The sequence below is a fragment of the Hibiscus syriacus genome, unplaced genomic scaffold, assembly GCF_006381635.1.
Source record: "Hibiscus syriacus cultivar Baekdansim isolate YM2019G1 unplaced genomic scaffold, ASM638163v2 tig00010533_pilon, whole genome shotgun sequence".
Lineage (NCBI taxonomy): Eukaryota > Viridiplantae > Streptophyta > Magnoliopsida > Malvales > Malvaceae > Hibiscus > Hibiscus syriacus.
This window is the reverse complement of record NW_024062223.1, coordinates 96,103-120,690: the sequence shown is the minus strand read 5'-3', so window position 1 is coordinate 120,690 and position 24,588 is coordinate 96,103. Positions and strand designations below refer to the sequence as shown.

General features: G+C 34.3%; 4 protein-coding genes and 2 pseudogenes across 4 annotated transcripts; 3 read left to right on the top strand and 3 right to left on the bottom strand.

Annotated features, from left to right (window-relative positions):
• Window positions 1-960: 960 nt before the first annotated feature.
• LOC120203953 (heavy metal-associated isoprenylated plant protein 7-like) lies at window positions 961-1,886 on the top strand. The gene is made up of 3 exons (XM_039204082.1): window positions 961-990; window positions 1,310-1,457; window positions 1,545-1,886. Exons 1-3 carry the CDS (start codon window positions 961-963, stop codon window positions 1,850-1,852), a joined length of 486 nt encoding a protein of 161 aa, XP_039060013.1. The 3' UTR covers window positions 1,853-1,886.
• Window positions 1,887-2,409: 523 nt separating this feature from the next.
• On the bottom strand, window positions 2,410-7,722 carry LOC120203952 (annotated as a pseudogene).
• Window positions 7,723-10,015: 2,293 nt separating this feature from the next.
• Window positions 10,016-14,037, bottom strand: LOC120204069. Its single transcript, XM_039204159.1, has 2 exons — window positions 13,755-14,037; window positions 10,016-10,399 (listed from the first exon to the last, which is right to left on the bottom strand). Exons 1-2 carry the CDS (start codon window positions 13,990-13,992, stop codon window positions 10,059-10,061), a joined length of 579 nt encoding a protein of 192 aa, XP_039060090.1. The 5' UTR covers window positions 13,993-14,037; the 3' UTR covers window positions 10,016-10,058.
• Window positions 14,038-16,372: 2,335 nt separating this feature from the next.
• Window positions 16,373-20,120, bottom strand: LOC120204068 (annotated as a pseudogene).
• On the top strand, window positions 20,112-22,883 carry LOC120204066. The gene is made up of 2 exons (XM_039204157.1): window positions 20,112-20,622; window positions 21,945-22,883. The coding sequence occupies exons 1-2, from the start codon at window positions 20,252-20,254 to the stop codon at window positions 22,453-22,455; spliced, it is 882 nt and encodes a 293-aa protein (XP_039060088.1). The 5' UTR covers window positions 20,112-20,251; the 3' UTR covers window positions 22,456-22,883.
• LOC120204067 (trihelix transcription factor GT-2-like) lies at window positions 22,451-22,925 on the top strand. The gene is made up of 2 exons (XM_039204158.1): window positions 22,451-22,811; window positions 22,873-22,925. The coding sequence occupies exons 1-2, from the start codon at window positions 22,502-22,504 to the stop codon at window positions 22,905-22,907; spliced, it is 345 nt and encodes a 114-aa protein (XP_039060089.1). The 5' UTR covers window positions 22,451-22,501; the 3' UTR covers window positions 22,908-22,925.
• Window positions 22,926-24,588: the final 1,663 nt, after the last annotated feature.

Genomic DNA, 24,588 nt, shown 5'->3' with positions numbered 1-24,588 from the left:
TTTCATGCATTCGATCATACCCATGTCAGAAGGTGTGTTTTTGGACAACCGACGGACACATACTTTAGGGGGGAAATGTCTGGGTAACATTACTAACATAGATCTTTTACGCATATGCTGTACCTGTATTATATATTAGACGGGAAGGAATTGATTTGTGTTCTCAAGTATCTTGAAACATTAATAGCATATATTGGTGTGGAGTGGTGAGCAAATAGTTAAATTTATCTGGTTCCGTCGGTTTTTTTTTCTTTTTCTTTATCGGACTCAACAATCAAATACAAAAACTGAATCAATCCGCCTTTGTGGTCTAGACTGAATCAACCCACTTCCTGTAAGTTAACATATATTCATATTACACTGTTTGAGCTGAAGCTTAAAAAGTTTGCCACTGGAATCACCTATACCATATCTATAACCCCCAGGGTTTCTTGTTCAAAGGGGGATTGAACCATGTGTCAAAGTGAGCTCTAATTTGGGCTTTCACTTAATGGGTTTTGGTGCAGCTGGGCTTTGCATTTTGGGTTCCAAAACCATGGGCCACTCAATTATATGCGCCTCAAGTAAAAGGATATCCCCATCCCGGTTACTGTTGTTTCAGAGTGGCATACAATCATCCACATTTCTGCATTCAACATTATGGACTTCACGATCATACACACGTTACGTAAACTTCACGACTGCCCCATATCCTCCCGTACCAGCTTTCATTATTTAACACTATGGTAACAAACAACCAAATGGTTTAATCTTCAATTCTATCCTTTTTATTTTATTTTATGAATTACTAAAATTTATTTTTAATTCTTGTATTTTTACCATGGTATGAATTATAGATGTTCCTTGTTTATCTATTGAATGGTTTAAGCATAAACTAACCTCACCGAGTTAAGTAGGACAATATAAGCCGGACAAAACTAGGACGACTAATTTCTCAGTTTTTTTTGATATAGTTGAAGGATGGATTTCAAATTAGACCCTAGAGAAAGGGTAAAGGATTGAGATGATGAGTCAGCTGAAGGACATATATCTACCGGGTCCTGAGATGAGATCGTACTACTTGCCTTTCACTTCCAAACCCTGATTAATAATATTAGTGTAGGTTTTGTTTTATTTGTACACAATTACTAGTAGTTTAAGAATTCTGACTTTGGTTTCTCGTAATAAGAGATTGGTAGGTGGATTATATTGTCATATGTGTAATGTCAGGCTTAGATTGTTTAAACAATAATAATCTACTTGGGAGAGTTTTATCTTGTATTTAGAGGTATGATCTGTGTGATTATGGGACATCTAAAGTTAAAAAAAGAATAATCATTTTGTTGTAATTAGTAGTGATGAGTTGATTTGTGATACCTACTGGCAGCCTCCTGCAGTGATAACGGTAGCGTTGAAGGTTGGTATGCACTGTGAAGCATGCGCTCAGGTTTTGCGGAAGCGAATCCGGAGGATCAAAGGTCTACTTCATTCGTTATTATAATATTAATCGGATTCGAGTATAAATGATGAATATATAACTTTGAGGATGCATTGATTGATCGCAGACGTTGAGTCGGTAGAAACAGACGTGCGAAATGATCAAGTTACCGTAAAAGGAACCGTAGATCCGACAAAGCTGGTCGAGTATGTATACAAGCGAACCGGAAAGCAGGCAACCATAGTGAAAGATGAAGAAAGGAAGGAAGAGGAGAAAAATGAACAAGAGACTAAGAAAGAGAACCAAGTCGAAGATGATAAAAAGAGTGACGACAACAAACCAAGTGAGTATTTTCCATCAAAGTATTACTCCGACTTGGACTACCCTCCACAGTTCTTCAGTGATGACAATCCAAATGCCTGCTCTCTTATGTAATTTTCGCAAATGCTACATTGTATTTTGTATTAAGACCCACTGCTTAGTTGTTACGTTTTTTGACATTAGCTGTGTAATTATAGGTTTTGTGAACCATGTTATGGTATGATTTTTTATCCCAAATTAATTTCAGACTTCAAATTTAACCCATATTTTTTTATTTGACCTCTTTCTATTTTCATAATGTCATTAGTTAATCTAAATCAATGTTGTAGGCACTGGACCTTTATTTGTTGGTGTTAAATATTTGAACTAACAATTTATATTATATCAAGTTAAAGCATAAGAGCTGAATCTGTATTTGAACACACACAAAGGACCAAAACCATAATTTAAACCGACCTTTTTGAAGTTTTCAGTCTTAATTGCTAACAAAGATACACAAATTGAGTCGGGGGGAATCTTTAGTTTAAATTTGATGGGGACCCAAATACTTATATATAAATCATGAAAACAAGATCAGAATGTTCACAAGTTTACATCTATACTTACTGATAAAATCACAATCATATGATCACCAGACACTACAAGATTCCATATAGAGACACTGTCTAATACTATCGCTGGACGGGTTTTTACAGCAGCACAGTAGCATACTTGGACCGAAATCGATGAGTCGATCCGAGTGCCACCATGGGATGACCGTTCTTCCCCTTCTGAATATACAGATGATTGAGGATTACATGCTTTGGTCTTGACAGAGGAGGTGGTATCTCCATGTGATATGTAGGCAGATTGAGCAATGACAGTTGTAGGTGCGGAGGAACGAGTGGTAGTTCCTTAGCAAAATCTTCCGCTCCAAGCGGCAAACTACTGTAACTTGACTCAGGGGACTGGGGAGGTTCAAAACTAGATGTACTTTCGATATCTTCTGGAACATAATCCTGAAGGGTATCCATTCACAATTTGCATTTCTAAGTAGAAAGTTAAGGAAAGGAGACGGAAGATAAAATACAAGCATGTATGCATATTATTGTTTTGTTCAATAATATCCTAAGGCACTCTTTTTCTCCTTCGCTGATTAAGGAGCTTATCTACAAGCACCTTCAATCAAGGAGGTTTTTAATGAGGCCTGAAATTCTTATAAAAAAAATAGAACGTACAAAAGATGAACGTTATAGCCAAGTGAGAGTCGGTGCTTTTGATCACGTGGAGCAAAAAGCTTCGTCGCTTTGGCTTAGCAATAGATGAATCCAAACCATAAGAGCAATGCCAGCATGATTAGCAGAGGTTATATGTTTCCATAGACGCCAAGGAATGAATTTATTCCAAGACAAAAATATAACTCAATAGAAAAGTTATCCAAAGAATGGAATTCACCTCATCAGGACAAGAGCGGAAATACTCATGGAACACACCCGTATTCAATGAAAACAAATAGTTGAGAATCCTAAAACTACAAATACCAAACTCATTACAAGATAAGAACAAAAGAATTTACCTGCAAGTCCAAAAGGTTGTTAGCACTGCAAACAGCATCTTGAACCCATGGCAAGTCAGGGGCATACCTCCACTGTCCGTCAACGATGAACCAATACTGGTAAACACCTGATGGAACACTTTCATGATAGTGAAGTCTTTTCTACATCTCTGCAAAGGAATTCTGATCAAGATTGCAAGTAAGTTAAATGTTGGACCTGCAATAGCAGTTCATAAGGAGCTAACTATTTTTCTTTAGATAAAAAAGTATAGAAGGCAGTGAATATCTGGAACCTTGTCTTCCAGTTATCCCATGATCCCTCAACATCAGCTTTTTTGCTACCATAGCTCCAAGTAATCAATGTTGGAATTCACTTCTCACTGCAGCCAATGATATCCTCATATCCTATTGTACTCTGCAACCACAACTGGTTCGAATGCATCTCATCGGGCCTCTGTAAAGGAAGAACGGGAACCTGGGAGGAACGAAGGCACAGTGTATAAAACCGGCAACTTTCAAGAGAAATAGATACATGTTACTATGCTAGCAGACTAGAAATATATACAAGTTAATCTCATCATAATGTACCCTCGAGGCTTAAAGTTATAACAGGAAAAATCATCTGGCATGCATCAATGCAGAACTATACCATTTTCTGCACAGGGAGCACACAGTAGAACAGAAATGACCAGATTCTATGGCGTTCACATTATATACACATCATTTCCACATAAGAATTTTTCTCTCTACCTGAGGGCCTTTGAATACATAAAAAAAGTAATAACATGAATTTATTCATATTTACTTAGCATTAAACAAATAAGCAATAACATGAATTTATTCTAATAAGTAATCATTATCTTTGTCTAAATTTATACATTGAACATATATATACATGATATGAAGAAGCCAGATTTGCATGCAACACAATCAAATCACATTCCATGAAATCGAAATCCCCAGAAAAGCGTACCTGAGGAGTAAACATGAGAGGAGAGTGGGTGGATGAGGGACTGTGAGGAGGTGAGTGACCCATGGGTGCAGCCAAAGTTTCGAGAATATTGTGTTAGAGTATGCCCAAAGACCAATTATGATGATTGTAATAATACATTTATTTACCAATTTTATTGAATAAAGGCATTGCCACTATTATTTTCAATTATATGTTTGTGTTTAACATAAACTGAAAGATAATAAAATTCATGTAATAACATTATTATTATTAAAAGATCCATAGTCAAGTATTATTATGGGCATGGACAATAATAATACGCTTAAGACTAACATGTTATTGATTGATAACAATGAGTTGTCTTTGACATAGAGATGTCCGAATTGATATATGATTATATTGTCTGAGAATAATGTATTGGATTGACCCACCATGAGCATATGTCTTGAATTATTATGTAACGGTCATAACATTGCTCATGGTGATGACTATATGTATGATCCTCAGACTTGAGATCAATGTTATCCCAACATATATTGTTGCATGTTTTGATACAGTTAAACATGCTCCGTAACTGATTGCACTATAAAAATTGTTATTGAATATATCTCGATATATATGTAGTGAGGTGTATATGATTAAGATAGGATTTTTCCTTCCTACATAATAGGAAATATATCACAGGTCACTTGATTGAGTGAGACTGGAAATGCATAGCCATGCTCGAATAAGTTGATATGAGATATCACAAATTATTCGTTAATTATAGTCTACTCTAGACACCAAGAAACAATATATGGGTTATAAGTGTGACTATTCCAAGACTTGTGCCTATTCTGGATATAAAGGACAAAAGGATGTAATACATAAAAGAGTTAATCACGAAAATGATATGTCGAATCATAATTTCTTGTAACTTAGGTGATAATGATATATTGCTAGATGTCGCTCATTGTATGTAATATTAGAATTGTTCTAATAATTACTACTAACGTTACAATAACCTACAGGGTCACACCCTAGGATTGAAATGAGCAAAGATGTACAATTTGTTGTATGCTACTAAAATATATCTAGTGTTAATTTATGTATATTTGATATACATATGATTTAATTATCCCGAATATAGTAAGTAAACATTAAAAGAATGTAATTTCGATTACAATGCTTTTAGTCAATATTTAATTCGGAATAATTAAATAAGAGTTTAAATAAACGTTAAAGATTGTAATTCAAATTATAAGTCTTTAATGAATATTTAATTTGAATTAATTAAATAAGATTTTTTACTAATTCGAAATAACTTAAAATCCCTAATATGTTACGGTAACTGATATATTTAAAGTGAAGTAAGGTCTACCAACCATTCTTCTTCAGCCGTTTTTTTAAAAAATATTATTTTTGGGAAAAGTAAATTTTGCTCTCAATCGGATGAACTAAGTAGAGGCCAAGACGTGTTTTCGTAGAGGCTTACGATTCGAACCGTTTGTGATCACCATTAGTCGTTGTTGTCTTTGATGTTTTTAAAGGGACCCATTGTAAGTATTCGCATCATTTCCTCCCGATTTCGGTTTTGCGTACAAGGATCGCTGGTGAGACTGTCAAATTTTTGTTTTCGCTGCGCCATGGGGTGCGCCGACGGTCCTAACATATTGTTACCCTTTTCTTCCTCATCATCAATTCTGATGGGCTGTTACTGTAGAAACAGAGTTTTTCGGCACTGGTAAACAGAGTTTTTCGGTTATGGTAAACAAGAATTTTTTATTCTGAAATTATTTTTATTTAAAAAACAGTTGTATATTACACAAGATGATACATGAGATTTTTATATACATGAATTAGAGACCTAGATAAGATAGGAGTCGTCTTTTATACAAATTAGGAGATATTTTTAGAGATGAGTTAGGATTCAAAGTTTAACTTAAACACTACTTACACTCCCCCTCAAGATGAGGAGTGAATATTATGAAGACCCAGCTTGGATGTAATTTCGTCAAAGGTAATCCTTGGAAGTTCCTTGGTCAATACATCTGCTAGCTGGTTTTGTGAAGGGACGTAGTTTAGTTTCACAGTTTTGTCATATACTTTTTCTTCCATAAAGTGTCTGTCGATCTCCACATGTTTTTGCAATGCTTATCGTAGATTTGTTGTCACTCTGAAGTTCAAAAATGTTGTTGCAGATCTCTAGTTCAGTTAAGAGTCTTTGTAGCAAAATTTCTTCACACATTCCGAGTGCTATCGACCTATATTATGCTTTTGCACTACTTTTAGAGACTACTGATTGTTTCTTGCTTCTCCATGTCTCTAGGTTTCCCCACACAAATGAGCAATATCTCGTGGTTTACCTTCGGGAAAGGATATCCCGTGGACACTTAAAGGAAAGAATCTTTCTAGGCAAACGATTGATTAAAAGTAGCTGTTAAGAGAGCCTCACCCCAAAGGTATTTCGGAACATTAGAAGAAAAAAAGTAGTGCTCGGGTTACCTCAAGAAAATGACGGTTTTTAGGTTCGACGACCCCATTTTTTTGTGGAGTGTCGATGCAAGAAGTGAGTTGGACTATTTTGTTTTCTTGGAAGAAGGATCCCAACGACTGACAGAGGTATTCCCCACCATTATCAGATTTAGGATGCCAATGGAACTTTGGAATTGTGTTTCAACCATTTTGTGGAATCGTTTGAAGATGGTACAAGACTTAAATTTGTCCTTCATAAGAAAAGTCCAAGTGGTACGAGAGTGGTCGTCAATAAAAGTAATAAACCAATAAATTCCATGTAAACCCGTAACCAGTGAAGGTCCCCAAATGTCACTATGAATTAAAGAAAAAGTTTAAGCGAGCGAGAGAGAGGAGGATAAGAACTCCGAATGTGTTTTTCAAGAGAGAAAATGTCACAATAAAATGATGCATGATTTTTATTGATAATAATTTGGGAAACAATTTTGTAAGATAAGAAAAACTTGGGTGACCTAACCTAAAATGCAATAACACAATGTCGGTAGCCACATCTGTGGGAGAAACTGAAACAAAAGAAGAGATAAATGGTGCAGGTGAGTGGTTGGGAACGAGAGTATAAGGAGGAGCGTCAAGGATGTAGAGTCCACCACGACGCCTAGCATTGCCAATTAACATCCCCGAGGTCAAATCCTGAAATTCGCAATAATCACGAGTAAAATGAGAAGTACAACCAAAATCGGTAGATAATTTGCTAATTGAAAGAATATTGCAGTCAAACTTGGAACAAATAGAACATTAGACAGAGTAATGTGGCTATTAATGCGAATTGAGCCACTGCCCTTAACTGGTGCCATCAGCAGTAACACTGCATGAGATAACATTTTTGTGAAATGTGGAAAACAAACTGAAGTTGCCCGTCATATGATCACTTGCTCCGGACTCAACAATCCAAGAGACACGCCCTGGTGAATGGGATAAGAAGGTAAAAGGAGAACTACCTTCACTAACAGTGTAGACAGACTTGGACGAAGAATGATATGCCATGACTACTGAGAAATTGAGAGCTTGGGATATGTCGTGAACTAGCAGGGAACACTGCTATAAGTGACAATCGAATATTTGAGGAGATCGACGCTAGGATGAGTATCAAATGGGCTGTGCGGGGAGGAGATAGTGTTTATCTGACAGTTACCAATAGCGGCATAACAGGTACCAAATAGCGGAACAGAAAGGGATGCCGTTGTGACAAGGGCAGCGCTAAACCGGAGGCACGACAAGAGCAGTACGACGAGGAGAGCAGCGTTGTGACCGAAGCGGCACTGCTGTGGTTGCGCAGCAAGGAAGACGGTGCTTCGAAGGGGCGGTGCTGCGAAGAAGACGATGATGCGAGGAGAACAGGGCTGAGATGAGGACGATGCTGTAAAGGGTTTTACAATTAGAAGGATGGCAGTGCAAAGAGTTTTCCAGCTCTAGTAAACAGAGTTTTTCGGTTTTGGTAAACAGAGTTTTTTGATTCTGAAATTATTTTTATTCAAAGAACAATTGCATATTACACAAGATGATACATGAGATTTTTATATACATGAATTAAAGACATAGATAAGATAGGAGTCATTTTTTTACAAATTAGGAGATAGTTTTAGAGATGAGTTAGCATTCAGAGTTTAACTTAATCAATACTTACAATTACTCTCATATTCTCTTCCATTCACAGTCCTAATTTCTCTCTCTCTAGATTATCAAAATAGAGAAAACCCAAGCTCCCACCACTCACAGAATCTCACAATTGATTCATAATTCCCCCACTTTAACATATACACATAATTTTTTTTTTAAAATAAAAAAAAGAAACCAGATGCAGATTTAGGAAAATTATGTAAAAAAAATGAAAGAAAAAGAAAAATGAAGAGAATTGTGCGATGACTTAGGAGAGTGATGAACTAGTGGGGAGCTGGGGATGAATGGATGAAGGTCACGCCATCGTTTGACAGTCTTTTGGTTCTCGGTTGTTTTGGTTTAAGGTTTAAGGCTATATAAAACTATGACCTCCCCTCTCCCTCTCCCTCTCCCTCTCCCTCTCCCTCTCCCTCTCCTCTTCTGTCTCCCTGCTTGTAATGCCTAGTGCCTGTCTTCCCCTTTCACCTCTGCTTTATATATATACAATCTGTTTTTACTTCGTTCAATTATTACACTTTCTTAAATAAAAATCAACTCTATTAACTTTCCTTATTAACATTCATTTACTCCTAAACAACCATCCCGACAATGAAATTAAAGGCAAACACGATAAAACGACGAACTCGATTCAGCTCTTGTCGGCTCCGGTCGTAATGGTTCTTTTTTAGGGAAATGGTCGTCGGGTGGAGGCGCAACCTGGTGAGGTTTTTTTCAATGGTAACATCGGTAAGGGTTGCGGTCGACGTGAGTATAGAGATTAAATTAAGTGTTTTTCAAAGTTTAGGTTTTTTTAAAGATTTTTAAAAAATGAGTTTTTTAATATAATTTTAAGTTTTTTTTTTAATTTTTAAATTAAATTTAAAATTATTTGAATGTGACATGTCTTCAACAGTAAATAACGATCGTTACGGTTTGGGTACCAAAAATAAAAATATTTATAACGTTAGACACATGAATGAATAAGAAAAAAAATTAAATAATTATTTAAAAAAAGTATAATTTAAACAATTATTTTCTAATTAAGCCAACAAATGACGATGAATTCATTGAACAAAATGGAGAAGCAGAAGACTTTCAGTAAGAGGAAGTGGCCGAAATGGTGGCCCACTTTAATGGAGTGGTCCGTAAGTGGCGAAGCAATTAGGTGGGAAGGAATCCAATCTGAGCCCGCATGTGGCACCGTACTACTAATTACTACAGAATAATAAAGTTGATACTGATAGCAAATTTCCTTTGGGGCGATAAATCTAACACATTGACGTAGAATCGACATTAGTCGTATATCATGACATGGGGAGAAATTCCCATGTCTCTCCGTCATTAAAAAATATTTATATTGTATGAGAAATTAAAATTTGAACCAAATTTATTTTAAAATTATATAAATATAGATAGTTTAAATTTAATTACAACACAAGAAAGATATTAACAATACATTATACATAAATTATTAAATTTATTTTAAATATAATGTTTTTAACATCTCGTGTATTTTTCATTTATTTCCCAAAAATAACTAATATATTGGTTCTCACTTCTCAAAAGTTCAATACAATACAAAATATTGTTATATACATCACAATATATATACTTATATGCATTACAGAGAGATGATTTGAAGTTTAAAAACTCAATACTGTGACCGAAGCGCCATCTAATTGAGCCATATGATCGTGTACATATATCCCAAGTGTATCCCTCGTTCAAGCTGTTTGTTTTGTTGTATTGATAGGCTTTGTAATGCATGATTTCAAAGGTTTAGATGTGATATGTTGGAATCTTATTTTTCCGGCGGTGTACGTGCGAATGCTGTTTCCGACGGATGAAAGTTTCAAATGCTTGTGTTTCTTCACTAATGCTGGTCGGCACATCGACTTCTTTGGTATTCGAATAATTTTAATCGAGCATATCTTTTCCAAATTGGCAATTCCATGGAGGTGTGATGGAAGATCAATTATAAAATCTCCATATTCATCAGTTGTAGCTTGTGTTGTGCTTGATTTGGTCTTGCATGGAGTTTCACATTTAACACCCACCATAGCCCCTATACATGAAGAATTTAATAATAAAATAAAAATAAAAATAAAATGAACAAAAAGGAAATTAGGAGAATTCGAACCATAATCTCTAATATATAGGGAATTTATAAGCAATTATAATATCACATAGATTAATTTCTTAAATAGTATATTGACACTTTTATATGAATTATTATTGATTTTTATTATCAAATTTTATAATAATAGAAAATTAACACAATAAAATATTGATGATACGAAAAATAATTTTAAACTAAGTAATTGAACATATCATAATATACTTTATGGAGTAATTTATACGATAATTCTGTTTATTTTTTGTTACAAATTAATTCATGCAATAAATATGACCATCAATGTGAAGTGATGTGTTTGGTTAATTTAATTTAATTAAATGGAGATTAATGCAATTCATGCCTAATTGTGACATTGCATTTTTGTGGAGCCTAATGTTCACATCTTACATTAATGTTTTGAGTGTGGGCCTCATTTTAATATTTCACTGAATTAGAATGGGATTTTCTATTTTCATAAAAAAATAAAACATGTTTGATTTTATTATATTCAAAATATGTGTATGAAAATATTTATGTGATAAGATATACCTATAAAAATAATTATAGATGATCACAATATAAAGTTAATATATATATATATATATTATAATTTTAAGATGATTAAGTCTTGAGACAATCACACAATTTTATGTTAGAATTTTTGGATTTTTAAGATGACTAAAAATTTTATGGTGTAAGATTACAAATTTTCATGTGTAAAATTATGTCACAATAAAAAGTAAAAATGATTTAAAATATAAGAGAATTTAAAACTTTTAAGGGATGTGATTGCCTCAACACCCTTTCTATTCGTCTTCTATTAAGTTTCTATTTATCTTAATATTGTCTTAATAATATATTTTAATTTTAATAATATATTATCACTAAATTCAATAACAATAAATAAAATTGTAATCACTACATTAAATGTACTCCGTATTTTATAAACTCATTTATGAATATCTAAATCGTTGATTGACTCTTGTAATAAATGAAATAAGATTGGTTTTTTTTATGTTGAGATGTAATGAATAAAATAATAAGAACAAATTGTTAGAATTCAAATCTAATTTTACTATTTATGCTGGCAAGGCATAGATAATTCTAGAAGATTCTTGATTAATGAAGCATGATCTTGAATTACTTAAGAACTAAGCATGGAAAATAAACATGTGACAATTGATGATGGAAGGGAATTTCATTAAGACAAGGAACTCCATGTGACAATTAATGTCTTTAGCATTAATATAAATGTATGCAAAGTGAATGAGAAGGAATATGAGAAAAGACTTAGAAAAGTTAGAATGAGAAATAGCTTAGCAAAGCTATTAGAGAATGAAAAAGCTTAGCAAAGCAAGGATGAGAAATAGCTTAGCAAAGCTATGAGAGAAAAGGTAAAGCTTAGCAAAGCTTAGAATAGCGATGTTGCGTTTGTAAACAAGCCACAGCTAGTGTTATAATATTGTAATATTGAGATAGTGTCATTGTAACGTATTTTGCTTCGTATTAATAATATTGCGAGTTATATAAATTACTCGAGTGCCCACCTACGCTTCCAACAAGTGGCCTCAGAGCTTGGTTCGAGTTTAACGTGGTGGAGAAGATGGCCAACATGATTCAACCATAAATTCCGAAATTGACAAAGACGAATTATGACAATTGGAGCATTCAAATAAAGGTGTTACTAGGCTCTCAAGATTATTGAGATATAATTGAGGATGGTTACACCGAGCCTGAAAATGCAGAAGAAGAAGCAGTCCTGACCAATTAAGAAAAGAAGGTATTGAAGGAATCCCGGAAAAAAAGATAAAAGAGCGTTGTTCTTTATTTTTCAAGGAGTAGACGAATCTATCTTTGAAAAAATTTCTAATGCGAAGACCGCAAAACAAGCTTGGGAGATTTTGCAAAAATCTCTACAGTGCCGAAAAAGCAAACAAAAATACATAGCCGCAACAGCGTGCACTTGCCAAGAATCCAGTCTCCCATAACTGAAGCAAGCATATCGATACAAAGTATCACTTTATACAAGAGCAAGTGAAGAATAAAATTGTGGAGCTAATTTACTACAAAACTGAAGATCAACTAGCAGACATGTTCACAAAGCCACTGAGAGCAGATATATTTAACCGACTCAAAGAAAAGCTCGTAATGAAAAATCAGATTTGAGGAGGAGTGTTAGAATTCAAATCTAATTTTACTACTTATGCTGCCAAGGCATGGATAATTCTAGAAGATTCTTGATTAATGAAGCATGATCTTGAATTACTTAAGAACTAAGCATGGAAAATAAACATCTGACAATTGATGATGAAAGGGAATTTCATTAAGACAAGGAACTCCATGTGACAATATAAGAAGAATTTGGAAATGCCTAGATCTTTCATTAAGGAGGTTAATTACCCTTATAAATATGTCTTTAGCATTAATATAAATGTATGCAAAGTGAATGATAAGGAATATGAGAAAAGGCTTAGAAAAACCATAATGAGAAATAGCTTAGCAAAGTTATTAGAGAATGAAAAAGCTTAGCAAAGCTATGAGAGAAAAGGTAAAGGTTAGCAAAGTTTAAAATAACGAGGTTGTGTTTGTAAACAAGTCGCATCTAGTGTTGTAATATTGTAATATTGAGATTATGTCATTATAACGTATTTTGCCTCGTATCAATAAAAGTACGAGTTATACAAATTACCGAGAGCCCACCTACGCTTCCAACACAAATGATCCATTTTTATGTCTTGTTTTAAATATTGCTTCCATTTACGGTTTTAAGACAAAGTTGTCGTGACCTTCCACCTGAGAGTGTTCCTTTGACGTCCAAATTTCTTTAATCCCAAGCTTGTTTGACATTGCAACTGGTGAAAACCCAGAGGAATAGGATACCTCAACAACAACACTTTAAAATGTGCACGATCAAACGATTTCTTAGTTTAGGGTCCAAGGCAACCCAACTCGTGATTAACAATATGACCTAAGATACTGTTACCGGTAGGGCTAGGTAATAAAAATCATTTTTTATTCAAAGATAACTCTCATCCATTTGACATTGAACGTACACACCCTTGTTATTCCTGATGATCGAATCGGGACCTCAAGGAATGACAACAATTCTTTTACTATTAAGGTCGTTAAGTTTGTGCAAGAAAAATCGATTTAAACTATAATGTTTAAACCGTTTTTATTTATTTATTTACGAATTAATAAAAAAATCATGATTATTCGAAGAGAAAGAAATTCCGGACGGGAGCTAAATCATCAACATGTTTGGGTTATATATTCTAAGATAAAGGAATAATTGAATTGAAACCTGAAATGGGCCATGAACGAAGTTGTGAATGGAGCCGGCAAGCTTCACAAATAACAGAGCCAGTAACGAGGACGGTAGACAGCTTCTCCTCGCCGTATCCAGCCATGTGCAACATCTCGTCTCTGCTCGACAACTCGTATAATATTGGCTTCCTAATGACCAGCTCCGCCATTAATGAGCTCTGCTGAAGTAATAGCGAAACAACGATCATCATCATGGCCTGTAAAATGTTTCTCATCGTCTCGTTTACTTTGAATTTGATCACCCTGTGATTGTATGTTGCTTATATCAGCTCAGGGACAAATGGAGATTAATAGCGAGAAAGCCCCACCAGCAGCCGCTTTATATTACGTAAAACAAATAATACTATCAAAGGGTCAATCATTTCAATTTTTTTACCACCCCTACGCATATTGTTGACCTACAACTCTTTATATTCAAATCCAAAATCAATTTCAAATTATCATAATTGAACCGACGATTAATTAATCGTTATTAAATGATACTTATTAAGCGTATCGTATTGATATTATGTATGTATTATAGTTTTTATAACCATTTACAATGTCGATGCTTTCGAAACATACTGGGCACGGGATATTAACAATGCAATTGTAAAATGATGATATTATTTAGAAGGCTGATTTTGGTAATATATGTATAAAAGATGTCGGCAAAAGGGTCAAAGATGAAAAGGGATTACAGGGGCAGAAGATCAACTATGAATTTGGTAAGAGCCGGGGGGACGTTTAACTGTTGGTTGGTTGCCTACTCCTGTCATAGAATATTGGTCTAAATATGGGTTTAGTCCCTCTTCTATGTCAAAATTTGAGATCTAATACCTGTACTTTTTTATTATGTTCAAAATGAAAACGCCAAATAGTTCTTTCTATCAAAGTGAGACTGATTTCTTTTAGTTAGTCAATCACATAATGGAAAACATTAACGGTGTTATCAATTTAGATCCATTAATAATATATATATATATATATATAACTATAATATATAAAAAGTACGAGTTGTGTGAAAATTTGAATTAACTAAAATATCTTTTTTTTTCCTTCGGCATATTACTAATTTTTGCATTAAACTCAGCAACATAATCCCACTAGTTTTACATGTACATTTTTAATTTAGCACTATATAAAAAACAATTAACTATTTTTTAAATTCATTTAATGACTACCGTTTGTCTTAGGACCTAAATTTAATCTTTTAAACGTATAGGGGTTAAATATATCAAACTAGAGAAAGAGAACAATGGCAAAATCCATAACTTACATATAGTACAAGTAGTAGTGACAAAATCTGACCAAAATATATAAAAGGAGGCTTGGGCAAGTTCCCAACGATTGTTGGTCTCCAGGGCTGCCCCAACAATCAGCCATCTACCTTTTGCTCTTTGAAGCAAAACCTACGGGCTTTAATTAATTATTTTCTTACTTTGGGGACTGCTAATATATTGTTAATTATATATAAGTCGGAAATTGGGGACAGGCAAAAATCGTGAAAAGTGGGTAAGGTGAAGCATAAACTGGAGATGGAGTTGGTAACCTGACATATTATATGCAAAAGAGAAAGATGTCTTTTCATTTTTGAAACATACCCCATTCCTCAATTATAGCTTTACTTTCATATTATAAATATGGTCAACCTAAACGGTTGATAAATCGTTATAACGGTCCTAGTCTAACCATTAACGATTAACCGTTATTAATGGTTCAATTATAGAGTAACTTATAATTAACCTATTACATTCATTTTCAAACATAACGTAACTTAAAAATTTTAAAATTTCATAAATTTACGGCGATAGCAACATATATATTAAAAAAAAATCTTATTTATTTGTAAATATATTTTGTTTTATAAAAATATATATATTATGAGGTATATTCATTTTTTTACTGTTTTGTATTTTGTAATCTAAAATCATTTATTTCTTTCGTCTGTGTTTGATTTAATATGTTCTTATGATAAATATGATAACTAAAAAGTAGGAGAAACCATTTTGATTTTATTTCTAATTCTATTCTCTAGAAAATATAATTAATTAATTATAATTTATTAACCGTTAATGATGATTAATTCATTAATCGATAACCAGTATTTTTAACAGTTCGATTAATCAAAACTATTAAACCTTAACAGTTCGATTAATCGAAACTATTAAACCTTAACAGTTTAGTTAATTAATATTTATGGTTAACGATAACGAATTAATTTGAACACCACTAATTAAAATTTTGAAAAACTGCATTTAAAGTGAGCTTTTGCTTGAGATGAACCATTAATGGTTGGACAGAGATAATATCCCCAATTTATTGTCATTTAATATTTATTTATTTATTCTAATATATTGATTGAAAGTGAAACGCTTTAGGAAACATTTTTTTTTTCCAGCTTTGCTTCAATTGTGAGGTGCATAAGAGAATGCCTCACTTGTTCTTGGTCACCGATGGTGCAGCGGAGTCATGGTAGTCCGAAGTGATGGGTTCGGCAACAAGGTCACAACAACCGACATGGACTCGAGTACCTCGACTTTGTAAACATGCTTAACTTTTGATCAAATTCGATAAAATAGAGAAGAAAATATCCAAATCTAAACTTTGAATGAATCATTCATTTAAATATGGCGCAGAAGGACAGAATCTTGATACAATGCTGACATAAAGATAGCAGCATATGTGCTTGATCAAGTTAAAAAATAATTTATTTATGAATTTCAGAAGTTGAATCCGTGCGCCATGTATAATTTTAGGTGCCTAAACCGGGAATCACTGCCCTTCGAGGTCACGAGTGTTGAAGTACATATAGTTATTTTCATCCGAGAATGCCGAAGAAGTAGGCACCGGAGAAAACCCAGAATAGTCAACAACGTATTTCAAGAGCTCGTGTTTCCGGACAAATGGCTGTGATGCGTATTCTTCAAATGGCATCCACTGCATAAAAAAGAAACTTGAGAGGTTTCATCAAATCCGGACTATTTGCTCGGATAGTCAATCAGATTTTTCTAAACCATATTGACAGTTTTTGATGTTGCTGCAAAATGACATATATACTTGAAACTATAAAAACAAACCTTGGCTGCCTCAATCTCAGTTTCCTGCATTTGAATTTCAGACGAAAGTGGTTCCAGCAGTCATAGGAAGAATATATCTGACTTATCAAAGAATGCTTTGTGACTTTGTTTGTAAATAATGGAAGAAAAGGGAGAGAAGCAAAAATCGATGGTTAGTTGGTTACCGAGAAAATATATCAATTTGTTTGCGGACTCTGTCAGGATTTGTGATGAAAACCCAACTCTGTGTAGAAAGTGCATATTGTGCTCCTTATGATAGCTAATACACACACACGAAAGATGATTTATCTAGCGGCCTTGCTGAAGCATTCATGACATACACAAATATGATTTAGAATGGTTGATTCCAATGTAAACTGGAAGACCATATGCGCTTGCGTTTCGTTATAGTATCAATGCTAATAAAGATTTCATACCTGAATGCTAGTACTTCAATAAATTTTGTACAAACCCGAGTCAACAAAAGGAGTGAATATTCAAATCATTGATAAAGTGCAACAACTTGTCATATATTTGTGTATTGAATAACTGTTAGTCACTGCCATCTCTTCTTTGACTTCTCGAACTGCAGCCACACAGATATCTTCTCCCTGGAAATAAAATAGTTCAGGAAGGGGAAAATTTACACGCCATGGTATTATATCTAGAATCCCCCGGTACACATACCTCATCCACAACTCCTGTAGGGAACTTCCACACACCTGTACCCCGAAATCGTCCCGTGTTCTCTTGAACCACTAATACCTATGATCGAGATATGAGAACCACAAATTTGGAATTCGTAATCGTGTTTCAAGTTAAGTAGCTGTACAGATAATACAGTTTTATCTTGATAAGCACTTATCAGAGGCAGAGAGAGTGAATGAGTGAGTTAGCATTCAGGAAATAATTAGTAGTAGTTGCTGCTTTAAGATTAGTTACTGAAGAGGTAATGGATATCATATAGTACAGAAATAAAAAGGTCAGGGTGGGGGGAAGAATCCAGCCACTAATCCTTGAGAAACTCGAGGTTTCAAGGAGAGCTTTGGGTGACTTTTCCACTCTTTTCAACACGTATTATACGCGGAATATAGCAGGCTGATTTGAGCATATAAAAGAAAAATATTTTCAACAAGAAAGAACAAGGGGATCATCCTGATCCGTACAAAATCCTACATATAAAATTGCAAATATTCAACCAAGGGTAGGTCACGGGCAATTTAGTATGGTGTTACTGTTACCAAGTGTAGAAGCTAAAAACTGCTAAATGAGTTTAGAAACTACGAAGATCCTTGAATCAAGTAAAAGCACAGAAAATCAATTGAACCATACAAATAATGTTATAGTCCTACAAAATTGTAAATCCATGTATAATTTATTACCATCTAAAAAAGTAGAAAACAAGAGTTCTGATATTATTTTGTTCCTAAGGCAAGATTAGCACAATTATGGAGCACACTGCTTCAGTAAGTTAATGTTTGTCCTTCTAAAGCACATTGTTGGTATTCGTAGAGAAGCAAAATGAAGATCATTGGCATTATAAATAATCATGCAATTAAAGCTATGTCCAATCATATAAGATCTTTCATTCCCGTATAAACAGTACAAGTTAAAAACATCCATAATGAAATATCTTATGCGGATTGGCTATCGATAGAATTTATAAATAAAGTCACAAGGAATTGGAGAATCACCTCTCTTTTCATTCATGACAAATGCACCAATACTCACCCGGTGTTAAGCATAGGCAGGAAGAGTATGTGTACCTTCAGGAATCCAATAACAAAGCATCAAGTAATTAGGCTCAGCATGGTGATGCTAAAATCCTTCCTGTGCATCAAGACAGTAGTAACATAAACTATGACTGTAAGAAATAGTAGAAGCGGCGGTTATCAATACCAAAATGGCTTTCTAGAAACTAGTTCGATTAGGTTGTGAATGACATAAATCACCTCGACAGCAGGGTCAACAAGATTGGCATACTGAATAGGCAATTTGATCCACACACCCTTTTTCCCCTGCAAAACATGTTCTTACATGATTCAGAGAGAAACATGGAACCGTGTAAGAGATATGGAACTATTGTTAAGTGCCTAGAAAGCAACCAGGAAATTCCGAGTGAATATCAACACACAAAACCTATGTAAAGCTGATATCAAACCATTAGACGCAACATTGGCCTACTAATAACAATAAAGGAAAGGACCAAAGTGTGAAGGCACCAGCAATGAACAAGAACAGTAATGTCCACTTGAAAACACTTTTTCGTAGCAACACCAAACAGTCAAATTTTAAACCAAACAATCCAAAAAAAAAAAAAAAACTTTTCAAAAGCAGTCTTCAACAACATTTTCCAGCAGCACTTGTCTAAAGCAATGCCAAAGTAAGAAGAAAACCTGTAGTCGCCACCGTGCTATTGAAGCTCTAAGCATTGAAGTAAAGAGGGTAGACTCCGAGGGCTATGTCACTTCTACAACCACTCCTCCATACCTATCATTGACTGCATCAAGTAGTTTAAAATCTTGCAATACTTGTTCATTCACAGGCGTTGAATTCGTTGATGCTGACATGACTCTGAATCTGGTTCTAAACACAGCTGCAACAAATCAAAACATATTCCAACCTGAAAAGCCATTCACTATTAAACCTAAACAAGAAACTAGTACTTTGAAAGCAAAACCCAGAATTTGTAATCGTTTTTCCTATTCTTACAGGGGAAAAATGTTATAAACTTGATTAAAGTTTTCATTTTGGGTACATACCGGTGGAAGATGAAGGCAGCTGAAGTGAAGTGCAAGATGCCAAATTTGGGGGAAAACCAAACCCGAACAAAGACCACAGATTTCTGGTTGTGATTGAGAAGTCAAGCCTTTTCAACATTTTGATTCAATTATTTATTCATTTATTGTTATATATACTGTCATTTTAGTAATAATATAATCAAATAAAATACTATTAATTAGCATGTTTATTTTGGTTTCATACTGGTGGAATTAAACATGGCTATCGGCGATTAGTTGGCGACTGGCAAAGCAAGCAACAAGGTGCCGGCACAGCAATGGATGTAACCAAATCAACTGTCGTGTCTGGGAATTTCATGTTTTATTGGAATGCGAAGGGAAGGGAAGATAAGCTGAAAGCTCAGAGAGACTGACACGTAAGCATAGGGGGGGGGGGCAAACACGGAATTATCTGCAAACCAGGGTAAAAGTCGTAATTTTTGCAGGCCCATGCTTTGCCCTTTTTATTTTCATTTTACCCTTTTTACTTGAATTTACTAATCACATTCACCCAAACTCCAAAACCAAACCCTCAGTCCGCCGCCCCTTTTTTGATTTTTTTAATCTAGTGGTAGTAATAATTTATTTGAATTATTTAGCTGTATTTTATATTTACTAGAAGTAATTTCTGTTGATTTTACAGTGAAGAGAAAAGGATGGAGCTTTTCACCGGCGGACGGGAAGCTTTCCCTCAACACGTGGCGCCTTTTCCTGATTTAACGGCAATGATTGAATCGACAGAGGACATGATGATGGGTGATCACCGGTCGAATTTTCCGCCTCAGAAGCTGCGTCCTATTAGGTACAACGGCAGGTCACCGGCGAGCTTACAGGCGGAGGATCCCTTGGAGCTCGTTGAGGCAGTTGAACTCGTAGGTGATGATGTCTGCGCTGTAAATGGAGAATCCTTTGACTACTTGGTACCTCCCATTAAAGCCGAAGTTGGCGACGTGATGGGTACTGTCGGCTGCGGCGGCGGTGGGTTAGAGGAGCCGCCAAGCTCGGAGCAGAGAGAAGAGCCTTCAGGGTAAGTATGTATCTATGTTTATTGCGTCTTCCACTACATGACCTTATTGTCAAGCTATCGACTTTATTTCATGTATGTATGTATGTATCCTAACCATACAAGAAAGAATTTATATTTATGTAGTATACTAATTTATTAATATAGCATCCATTGACACGTTGGAATACACATCCATCAGAAAAGAAGTAATAAACTCCCACTGCTGATTAAATTGGGTTAGGTAGGTCTTTTTAAATTAATTTTAAATGGGGTAGCTCTTTCAGTGCTCTTTTTCTATCTAAAAGACTCGGACAGGAAACCTTATTTAAGGGGAATCGAGCTCCTTATCCATTGACTTGACAAGCAATGATTGTTATCCTAAGTCCACATTATTTAGGACAAGTACATTTGAGCTAATGTTCATGGCAACCTCAAGTAAATGTTAGGTTGGGTTCTTTATCTCCTTTGATTGAGTTTTTGAGTATTTTCTTGTTGATGTCTGTTGAATTTTCCTAGGAAAACCTGTTTTCTTTTTTATGTTAATGTTTGGAACCGAAGTATGAATAATAATTTGGAATATAACTTGCGTTAAGTTAATTTGTTGAGATTTTGATATTTCTTTAGATATATATATGTATTTTTTGGGTCTGAGACCCCAACTATATCTGGGGTTGATCTGGGTTAAGTAGCATCGAGCTCCTTACCACTCGACTCAATAGGTGTTGCTTGTCTTTGGATTTTACTATATATACAATATATTTACCCATTTCAGTGGAACTGGAAATGATGAATAAAGTTGCCATCATGAACTACTGCATTTGATACAATATTATTAGTAAAGCCCTTTTTATATGTTCCATCCATGTGAATGTTTATGGCTTTTACTTTTGTTGGATCACATGGGAAAAATAATGTACAATACAGAGCATAAAATTTGATGTTTTATGGACAGCATCCTGCTCTGTCATGTTCAACTTCCTAGTTTTGTAATGCTGGTAAGAGTTTAATGGGGTTTTTTCGAATTTGGGTGAAAAATTAAATGGGAGTGGTCCTTTAGTAGTAAGTTGACTCTGGTAATTTTAAACTTTGATGATCTTACTCGGAAACTATTTTTATGGCCAACTTTACAAGCTGATCGATCGATTTGTTATCACTTCCTGTTTTATGGAAGATTCTTGAGTGTCTTCCAAAATTGGGTGTGTAGATCTAATAAAATTATATAAAATGTGAAAAGTTGATTTTGTTGATTTGTTGATTTTTTATGGTTTGAAGCCGATTTTGACAAATTCATGACCATAACTGTCCAACCAACTGAATGTCCTGTGATATTTTCCTTGTTTCAGAAAATCATATTCGGATAGTTATGGTAATGATTCGTCAGCAACCTTGAATGAACCTTTAAAGAAAAATAGGAAGCGGAAAAGAACAGAAAAAGATGAAGTTTTCTTGGAAAAATTAGTGAAGAAAATTATGGATAAGCAAGAACAGATGCACAGGCAATTATTAGAGATGATTGAGAAGAGGGAAAGAGAGAGAGTAATTAGAGAGGAAGCATGGAAATGGCAGGAGATGGAAAGGATAAAACGGGACGAGGAGGCAAGAGCTCAAGAGATGTCTCGTAGCATAGCTCTCATTTCCTTTATCCAGAATGCTTTGGGCCATGAAATTGAAATACCGATACTGTCAACAATGTCACGCACGGAGGAAAATGGAGGTAAAGACATGAGTGAAGATCACAGTCAAAAGGGCATGATTAATCCATTCGTTCCAACAAATAATAGATGGCAAGAAGGGATGATGCAAGCCAACGGGGTTGAAAATCATGTCGATAGAGATGGAGGTTGTCATATGTGATCCAAATAATAGGAGATGGCCAGATGCAGAAGTGCAAGCTCTGATAATGCTTCGAAGCACTTTGGAAGACAAATTTCACGTCTCGGGCTCAAAGTGCTCCATATGGGATGAGATATCCGTCGGGATGTACAATATGGGTTACTGCCGAAGTGCAAAGAAGTGTAAAGAGAAATGGGAAAATATCAATAAATACTTCAGAAAGTCGATGGTAAGCAGCAAGAAGCATAAAGAAAACAGAAATAGATGCGCATATTTTAATGATTTGCATGTGCTGTACAAGAATGGATTCACTAGTCAAGTGAACCATTTGAACTGTACCAAAGTTGAAAACGCGGACAATGGTGAAAGCTTGAAAGGTAACAAATGCTGATAAATTAAGATGGGATTCAACTAATTTAAGGATGAATGTGACTGCAGGGATCTTGAAAGCAGAAAATGTTGAGGCAAACTAGGACTGGTTTTTAAAAAGGATAATGAGGCAGATATCTGTTGCATGTAGTTTAGAGCTTGGATTTTTTTTCGAGTCATTGACTTCCTGTTGTGTTCATTCTTATATGAGAAATCAGTTGGCTGTCTGACCTAAAACATTAGCTGAAAACTGCATCTGATTTTTCCTTGCGTGTGTCGATTGGATGACCATTTTTTTCTCAGAAAGTCTTCTCAAGAAATGGACAATATTGCAATTTTCTTCTACACATTATAATCTCTTACCTTGGAGGAACAGCAGAAGGTGGCATCTTGATCATGACTATCCAACCCCTATGCTTCACGCGGGTCTAAGTAAATGTGATTTGTTAAATTTAAAACAAACCATGCTACGATTGGCCTCTTGGAAAATGCACGCATGCCTCGTTTATTCTACTTGTCAATGTATTTTGCGCATAATCATAAGGGTAAAATGCACCCTATGCCACTCAATTATCAGTTGGGTTATTATTAGGAAAAAAAATCAGTTAGGTTATAAACATGTCAGTCTTTTTTGAAAAAATAAAATCTAATCACTCCATTAAAACATTATTGTAATCGGTGACTGAAATGTTAGACAAATAGTGATGAATTCAAAGCACCGAGGGCAACTTACCAGTCGTCAATCAATCTCGTATTCGAGTTATATAGCATATAACAAATACTTTGTAAGTTTATAAATCAAAATTTCTCAACAAGAGCAATCCCTTGTTGCTATATGGTAGAATGCAGATATCAATTACTGTTTTGATATGATGAATTCATTTACTTTAATAATATTAAAAATGACTAAATTGATAGAATTTTAAAATTTAAAGAGTTAAATAATTAAATTATTTAAAATTAAGATCAAAATATGACACATTTGTAGTCAAACTATAATTGAGTGACCTAAGGTGTATTTTAACCTTATAATAATTAATATATTTTTTAATTAAACTAAAGTGATTACAAAATAATATATATTCTAAATACTCTCAATTATTGATTTAACAATGAGTATACAAAAGAATCTCATTTATAATCAAATAATTTTTTCAAACGGGATAACTCCGATCAATGTACACGTGGCAGCTTTTAATGGAAAAGAAAAGTGGAAAAATAGATAAAATCTTACAATGAATTATAAGGTAAATTACAATAAATAGTCAGTAATATTATCGACTTATAATAAAATAATTATTTAATGTTATTAATTTATAATTAAAAATAATTATTTTACCATCATTTTCGTTAAATTGATGATGTGGCGATGTTGACAAAAGGTTAATATTTAATTTTATCTCTAAACTACCACTAAAACATCAAATAGGTCATTGAACGACCTATTTTAAAACTTTTTCATTTTTTTAAAAACCTCATCACCTCCACTATATTCGAATCACCTTCCTTACAAAACGAAAACCACACTTAAACAAACCCTAAGAGCTTTCCTTTCCTTCCTGAAATTTTGATGGTTATTACAGATGCCACTGACCATATTTTTACCAAATTATGACTGACAGATGCCAAACAATCTATCTATTAATTATGATGAACCTTCACTTTAGTCTACGATATTACGAACATTTCAAAGATTGGAAGATCTAGAGTGAATCTATCAATTATGATTAACCTTTGCACAGTTTTTATCAAATCAAGTTGTTGTCAACTGAGTTGAATTTGGCC

What these genes read in the sequence shown, in the direction of transcription:
- LOC120203953 (XM_039204082.1), top strand. Translation starts at nt 961, where the DNA reads ATGGATTTCAAATTAGACCCTAGAGAAAGG. An exon ending in AATTAGACCCTAGAGAAAGG is followed by an intron (nt 991 to 1,309) that starts GTAAAGGATTGA and finishes AGTTAAAAAAAG; the next exon opens with AATAATCATTTTGTTGTAAT. An exon ending in GCGAATCCGGAGGATCAAAG is followed by an intron (nt 1,458 to 1,544) that starts GTCTACTTCATT and finishes GATTGATCGCAG; the next exon opens with ACGTTGAGTCGGTAGAAACA.
- LOC120204069 (XM_039204159.1), bottom strand. Translation starts at nt 13,992, where the DNA reads ATGAGAAACATTTTACAGGCCATGATGATGATCGTTGTTTCGCTATTA. An exon ending in TCGTTCATGGCCCATTTCAG is followed by an intron (nt 10,400 to 13,754) that starts GTTTCAATTCAA and finishes CTTCATGTATAG; the next exon opens with GGGCTATGGTGGGTGTTAAA.
- LOC120204066 (XM_039204157.1), top strand. Translation starts at nt 20,252, where the DNA reads ATGGAGCTTTTCACCGGCGGACGGGAAGCTTTCCCTCAACACGTGGCG. An exon ending in CAGAGAGAAGAGCCTTCAGG is followed by an intron (nt 20,623 to 21,944) that starts GTAAGTATGTAT and finishes TCCTTGTTTCAG; the next exon opens with AAAATCATATTCGGATAGTT.
- LOC120204067 (XM_039204158.1), top strand. Translation starts at nt 22,502, where the DNA reads ATGCTTCGAAGCACTTTGGAAGACAAATTTCACGTCTCGGGCTCAAAG. An exon ending in CAATGGTGAAAGCTTGAAAG is followed by an intron (nt 22,812 to 22,872) that starts GTAACAAATGCT and finishes ATGTGACTGCAG; the next exon opens with GGATCTTGAAAGCAGAAAAT.